Here is a 7,449-nt window from a genome sequence, read left to right on the forward strand (position 1 = left end):
AACTACCTAAATATATCTAAAAAACTCCAGCTACTATGCCAAACACGTAAATATATCTAAAAAGCTACAGCTACCAGCTACCAGCTTCTAGCTACCAGCTTTCAGCTAGTTTTGCCAAACATACCCACAGTCTCATGGGATTTTAAATTCCATTTATTTGAATTCCAATTAATTCTGTGAAACAAATACCGTCATTTGGAAACTAAAAACCTGTTTATCTTCTTAATCAAAGTAAACACATTTATTTTAAGCGAATATTTAAACAAGCTCGAGACTTTAATCATGTACACAATATAACCAAATGCAGAAAGTATGAATGTCAGATAAGTGTTCTTCTTAAAAAGATAAGCGTTAACAGTTGTATTGTTGCAACTGTTAACGTATGCTAAAGATGAACCTTATTAAAATTTAGACCATTTTCTAGTTATAAGAGACAACTGAATTGCTCTCGGTAACATTTGTTACCTTTTATTAACTTGTACAACGAATAACACCCAGCTGCAATGATGGCTCTTTTTATGCTAAGCTGGAAAGCTTGTTTAAACTTCTAGTTGATTGCTACGCATCTTATGTCAAATCGATCAAAAACCAAATCAATAAACGCAGCAAATTTACAGTAATTCTGGTTTTCTTTATAAAAGTGTTATAAACGTTTCTAGATTAGTTGAAGGTTCTTCTAAAAAACCGAGATTAGATTTCTAGTTGAATGCTACGCATCTCATGTCAAATCGATCAAAAACCAAATCGATAAAGGCAACAAATTTACAGTAGTTCTGGTTTTCTTTATAAAAGCGTGAGATGTTTCTGGATCAGTTGAAGGTTCCTCTAAAGCAATCACGTCAATATCTTGTTTTTGAGCATACATTTCTTGGAATGTGTGAAATAGACAGCACAGCTGCCCACAGAGGCAATCATTGCTGCGGTTGCCAATCGTGACTAATCGACCAACACCATGAGATGACGTCCCGCCATCCACTTTGTTTGCCAACTTTGGCATTTCACTGTACAAAGTCATATTTAAACAAAAATCATAAGCATGCTCGTAAGCTTCAACCCGTTCAAATAAAATCCATTTTAAGGCGAGGGGAATAAACTGTCATGATCGTCTTGTGGGTCTAGATTAAGAGCCCAATCCCAAAGCTCTTGAATCATGTCAGCACCAGCCTGGAATTAATGGATAAGCAAACCTTAGCTCAGCAGGTAGAAGAAAATTCCTACACTAGAAGCAATTTCGGTTATCCATGCTCCACTTAATACCTTTAATGAGTACTTGCTAGCATAACTAAGTTTCCAATTTTAACTATTAATATTCCCTTTTGGCCCAACCAAATTATACTGAAGTAGGTGTTCTCGTCGGTGTACCTTTGTTGTAGTTGTTTCTCCGTTTAGCTAGGCGGGTGATTGTGTCGGTATACCTTCGTTGTAGTTGTTTCTCTGTTTAGCTAGGTAGTGGGTGCGATTTATCAATTGTTACAAAAGTTCCTTCCATTTATGGTGCTACATTTAGCTAGGCAATTTGGTGTACGTTTAACACCAACGCTTGTTGTCTATCTCCCACCTTCCAATAACCGCGCCGGTCACATGATTCAAACATACATGAAACATAATACGTTATAATAACTTTACCACCACACCACCCTTTCCATTACTTGATTTAGTAAGAAATCTATAAACACAAAAATCTATTTTTATTAATAAAAAAATAATAATAATAAATAATTGAACCCAAAAAAAAACGGTTATGAGCTGAGGATCGAACTCATGACCCTCGGTTCGTTGCAACACTGGACTACCACCATACCAACTTCCATGTTTGTTACTTTTGTTACTTTCAAATATTAAATACTAAAACAGATTCCGAAATATTTAAAAGAAACTTAGTGGCTGCCACATGATAGCCACTCAGCACTGTAACAGCCTTTCTCCTTTAATATATAGGATAATGAGCAATGTGTGTTCAGTTGTCAAAAACAAGCTACGCTTATCAATACAAATCCCCTATGTTTTTAATTCAGAAAATAAAAATATATAGTATTTTACAAATTTTGTCCTTTATGTATCATCTAAACCATGAAAAGTGTCCTTTAAACAAATAAATCACGCTGGGTGTCCTTTGTTTTGAACAGTTATCACGCGCTCTGTCCTTTCTATTAACACAAGTTAACTTTTTCTGTTAGTTTTATGTACATGGCCATTTTGCCCTTATTCATTTAAGGACGAATTTTTAATCCTCACTGGTCTATTTATTTCCTTTCTTCTTATGTTAATTTTGCTCACTTTACTTTACTTTGTTTGTCTTTTTTTTTCCTTTCATCACTTCTCCTTTATAAACTCATGCTAAAAACTAGTACTCCCTCCATCCTTTTAAAAGTGTTATAGTTTGAAAAACACAAAGTTCAAGGAAGATTGAATGATTACCTTTTTTACTTACAAAATAACAATAATGCCCTTGAAAATTGAGTCCGTCAATATTGTTTATTAATGCTAGTTATGTGTGTTTAAGGGTAAACTTGAAAATTGGCTAATAAATTTTGAAAGTAGACATTTGTAATGAGACAACTAAAAAAGGAAATATAGACACTTTTAATGGAACAAAGAAAATAAGATTTAATTTTTTTATATAAGGAAATCTTATTTATAGATTTTTAATTTGTTATAAATTGATTTTCAATTCTCCATGTTAGTCGTTCACTTTTCTAATAAAACCAATTAAATTAGAGAACGTAATATCTTTTTTCATGCACGTCGCATACGCTTACATTTTCAACTGCTATTAGAGGTGTAAACGACTTAAGACGGCTCCTTAGCTACTCGGGATCAACTAGCTAATAGCTCAAACCAAGCCAACCTTATACAAAATCAAGCTCGAGCTTTACATACTGAGCTCGAGCCGGGCCTGCCGGCTGCGAGTGCGATCCTAAACAGATCTTTAGGAGCCTAGTGCCCCAGCTCGAGCTTTAGAAGAAAAACTCTTTACACCCCTAACAACCATATTTCAGTTTTCCGTATCCGACGTGCGTGGAAAAACACATTACAAGTGCTTTAACTTTCATTGGTTTTATTATAAAAGTAAATGACCAATTTTAACAAATGAAAATCAACCAATAACAAATTAAAAATCGAAACCGGTTTCATAACCTAAACATAAAACATATGTCAATTAGATCAAAGAGTTGTTTGAATTTAAGTAATACTGAATAATTCAGAATCGGAGTAATAACATGTGCTATTGGTGATGTTGCTTGCATCATGTGCTTCTACTACTTTTGATAGTATTAGGTGTCAAGAAAATTATAATTATCTAAGAAGGTATACATAAAATTTTGTAATTTTACTACTCTTTGATATTCATACAAGTGCCTTTGATAATCATACATGTAACTGTGTGACCTCTAAAAAAGGTAAAAGGAAAAAGAACCACAAAATCACAAGCGAAAGTAGTTAAACGGAACGCTGGAAACTGATTTCTAAGACTTGTAGTTAAAAAAAACAAAAAAAAAAGTGTCTAAACAAGGTCATTGTGAAAGAGTTCAAGGATATTGATTTCTAACTGAAAATGTTTAATCCATAGAAAAACTACGACGTCTCTATAGCGTAAACCAGAAATAAAGGCACGAACTAACAGCTACTAAAGACAAAGACACGTTCAAAATAAACCCAGGTGATACTAGTTCTCTGGCTATTATAAATCTAAAATTAAAAGGATCAGAGAACTATGTGGCTTGGGCAAATTCAATGAAACTCGAATTACAAGTGAAAAACAAATTAGGTTTTGTAGATGGTTCATGCATGAAACCAGCTGTCATTGAAGTTCAGCAATTCTTTCCTGGATTCTTAATTCTATTTATGAGGAATTGTACATGGGTCAATATTTTTCTAAAACTGCATCAAATGCGTGGAATCAGTTGCTCTCCACTGACTTCTTCTTGGAATAGCCTCTCTTTGCTGTTTCCCAATATTGCGCACCTCACACACCTTTGATTGCTCAACTACACATGGTAATCCTTTCACGAGTTGCCTGTACTACATGGTTCTAATGGACTTATAATTCACGTAGCCTAATCTGCGGTGCCACATTTGTGTCCTACGTTCTACATCTACCTTCAAACATTGACTGACAATTGGCTTCATGATTGCAGTGACTAGGAACATCCTACTCCTCGTCATATTTGAGCTCACAATTAAACCTCTTTGTGGGTGATAAATCTTGCAGCTGTTATTCTTGATTACTATAGTCACCCCTTTTTCATGTAACTGTCCCATACTCAGCAAGCTAGATGTAAGTTCAGGTAGCATAGTATACATTTGTCACCACTTGAACTATACCTTCTACTTCCAGCCCCACATCTCTGATTCCTTTTAGTGTTAAACGAACATCATTCCCAAGCTTTACTGAATGTGTGAAGGTCTCGTCTAGCCTGATGAACCAACCAATCACATGAACCAGTCATGTGACTGGAGCATGCTGAATCAAGAAACCATGTGCCTCCCTTTTCTTCTTTCTTAACTTTAAGGATACCACTTTCTAATCTGATAATGTTTATTCCACAGAAAAACTATATAAATAGCACTACAACGACTCTATAACGTAAACCAGAAATAAAGGAACGAACTAACAGCTCCTACAGACTTGAGCAAAACAAAGACACGCTCAAAATAGACCCTAAAGCCGTGCTACCAACAGGCTCCTTCAAACTCACGCATGCATGGGCTAAGATACAACATGCTGGACTCGATAACTTGGGCTTAGAACCCACTATTAGCAGACTGACCCAATACGAACTGCAACACGTTGAGTATTAAAACTAAAGGTTCTCTTGCAAATATAACTGCAGAAGTGAAGATATAACGGTTGTAGAAATGAAAGCTGTTCAATAAGTGTTGAACTGGGAGAAGCATTTTGTGCCACAACTTGAAAGAGAGGTCTTCGGATCTGGAATCAAACAAAAAAAAAGTTAGTTATAGGGTATGAAACGTATTAAGAATCAATCAAAAACAATAATCTTACGTTAAAATTCCCTTCATACTGTCTGATAATAACACAGGTGACGCCAGATTCTTGCATCCTTTTGACAGCAAGATAAACCGAATCCGACAGGACAGCAGTTGCAACCCTGCCATGAATTAAATTCCCTTACGTTAAACGAAACGGTCGGATCAGAACGGGTTCGGTTACGGGTGTTTAATCTCAGGTTAAGCGTGCAGCATTCTAGTGTCGGTTATGCATGCGGAGCATGGCTCCCATACTAGGGCCAGGAAATGCGACAAGGTAAACCAAGTACCTGGATTGTCCAGAAATGATGGCTGACTAAGGAATCTTCAGCATTCCATCTGTAAGTCTCTCTGGGAAATGAGAAGGTTCTGAAATAATATTAAACCATCAGTCAGTCAAAGTAAAATAAGTAAGAGATCAGATGAGTCATATAAGCAATTAATGAAATCAGTCACCATTAAAAAAATTTCCCCATTGGTGTCCCACATCCTTAAGAGTTTTAGCAAGTGCACGGCACCGTTCATCAGCTCTTTCCACTCTACAAACAGCATCATATAGAGACTTGGTGATATCAGGCAATCCGACAACTTCGCCATTTTCAAGGACCGGAAGATGCCTAAAGTTCCCTGTGCACAATAATATCACATCTGCAAAAATATTCAGAGCCATGTATGCTAGTCATACAAGCATCAGCTTAGACTTTGCCTTCATGCCCGGTTTTAAGATTATGCATAACTGATATTTGCAGCACAGCTACACTTTGGTCGTAAGTTTTGACGTTTACAATGTGCTTAGGCCTTAGTAGGGTGTGCATGATCTAGCTAAAGCCAGACTGGAAACCAGAATTTGATGTGTTCTGGCCAAATCAAACCGTGTATGTTTGTTGAAAGACATTCCCAATGATTATCGTTATGGTGATTTGTTAATGTGATTAGAGATGGCGTATTCTTTGGATTATAATTCTGGTTTAATAAATTGGAGTTAATCATTCTGTAGCCTCATTATCATTTTGACAATGTTGTCGTATAAACAAATCTTTCAAACAACTTAATATAATATGATAGAATATAGCAAAGCTGTTTGGATTTAAACCTTATATCTTCTTAAAAACAATTATTTACTTCTTTTATCATTAACCCAAACAAAACCAGCATTGGTCGGTTTGGCCAAGTACACTGAACAGATAATGAAATAAACTTAGAACTTTAATTATTAAAAAAAAAAAAAGAAGCTAACCTTTGACGAGTGTTTGAAGGGCATCTGCAGCTGAAGTATCAGAAGAGACGAAAACAGGTTTCTTTGTCGTCACAATGTTAGAAAGCACAGTAGAACGTGGCCTTAGTCCTTCTGCAAGAACTCTGATTGCTATATCCTGAAGCAAATGATGACTATTTAGCAGGGAATAAACAAATAATAATAATAATAATAATAATAATAATAATAATAGCAAGTAGATATTCAAATAAATTTTTGTCAAACCCTGTCAGTGAGTATTCCAGAAATCTGACCATCAGCATCGGTTAATACGACAGCATAAACATGATGGGCTGCCATTTTCTTACACGCATTGAAAACAGTTGTCCCCTCCTATAACGTGAGGAAGGCATCCGATAACATAAGCTGCTTCACAGTTGTTTCATCAGTATCACTAATCAGCAGCAGCATCACACAACAGTAAGTACTACCAAAGAAGCTAAGCTAAGCTAACTACAATCTCACTGCACAAACTAGTTAGAAAGAAGAATATAAGAAGACCGTGGACATGACTTTAACCTATGCAGTCAATCACGGTGGTATCGGTCCTCATGTGAAATGTTGGTAAGAATGTCGGTACGGATGATATCGGCGATATTTGACCGAGATATAAGGGTTTTTTAAGTCATAATTTTCAACTTTTAGTGTTTAATGTTGGTGTTTTGAGTCTTAATCAGTTCCTACTTGCTACAATTGTTAGTGTTTTGCAAGTTGCAAAAGGATAATTTGCTAATAGTAGGAGAGTATACTGAATTGCTAGTGTTAAAGTGCTATATATATATATATATATATATATATAGGGGAAGTATAGAATGAAAACCCACTTGAGTTGTGAAAACTCATGAAAACCCTATGTAACATCGTTTTTTTTTTGTTACACACGTAATATATGTTGTAACATTTAATACAAAACATCGAAAACTAAAAAAAAATTGTTTTGCTATTTTTTAACATTTTTTTACTAATTTTTATATATGTTTTCAGGAGAGAGAAAAGCTATATTATATTTACATTTTTTATTCACTTTAATTGTGGACCACAAAATTTTAACTTTAATTAAAAACATGTGGTTAAGAATGAGTTTCTAGAGTTTTCACAACTCAAGTGGGTTTTTATTTTAACCTTACCGTATATATATATATATATATATATATATATATATTGCATGTTATTAAAATTACCGATAGATAACCAACCGATAT

At 35.0% G+C, this 7,449-nt stretch overlaps 1 protein-coding gene across 1 annotated transcript; it reads right to left on the reverse strand.

Moving 5' to 3' along the window:
* Positions 1–5,040: 5,040 nt before the first annotated feature.
* LOC143560568 (CBS domain-containing protein CBSCBSPB3-like) lies at positions 5,041–6,635 on the reverse strand. The gene is made up of 5 exons (XM_077048849.1): positions 6,473–6,635; positions 6,230–6,365; positions 5,449–5,619; positions 5,283–5,361; positions 5,041–5,114 (listed from the first exon to the last, which is right to left on the reverse strand). Exons 1-4 carry the CDS (start codon positions 6,545–6,547, stop codon positions 5,309–5,311), a joined length of 435 nt encoding a protein of 144 aa, XP_076904964.1. The 5' UTR covers positions 6,548–6,635; the 3' UTR covers positions 5,041–5,114; positions 5,283–5,308.
* Between the last annotated feature and the right edge of the window lie 814 nt (positions 6,636–7,449).

The sequence above is a fragment of the Bidens hawaiensis genome, unplaced genomic scaffold, assembly GCF_021521415.1.
Source record: "Bidens hawaiensis isolate Kalapana, Puna unplaced genomic scaffold, B.hawaiensis_p1.1 tig00020412_1, whole genome shotgun sequence".
NCBI classification, from domain to species: domain Eukaryota; kingdom Viridiplantae; phylum Streptophyta; class Magnoliopsida; order Asterales; family Asteraceae; genus Bidens; species Bidens hawaiensis.

What these genes read in the sequence shown, in the direction of transcription:
- LOC143560568 (XM_077048849.1), bottom strand. Translation starts at nt 6,547, where the DNA reads ATGGCAGCCCATCATGTTTATGCTGTCGTATTAACCGATGCTGATGGT. An exon ending in CCTTCAAACACTCGTCAAAG is followed by an intron (nt 5,620 to 6,229) that starts GTTAGCTTCTTT and finishes TATTGTGCACAG; the next exon opens with GGAACTTTAGGCATCTTCCG. An exon ending in ATGGGGAAATTTTTTTAATG is followed by an intron (nt 5,362 to 5,448) that starts GTGACTGATTTC and finishes ATATTATTTCAG; the next exon opens with AACCTTCTCATTTCCCAGAG.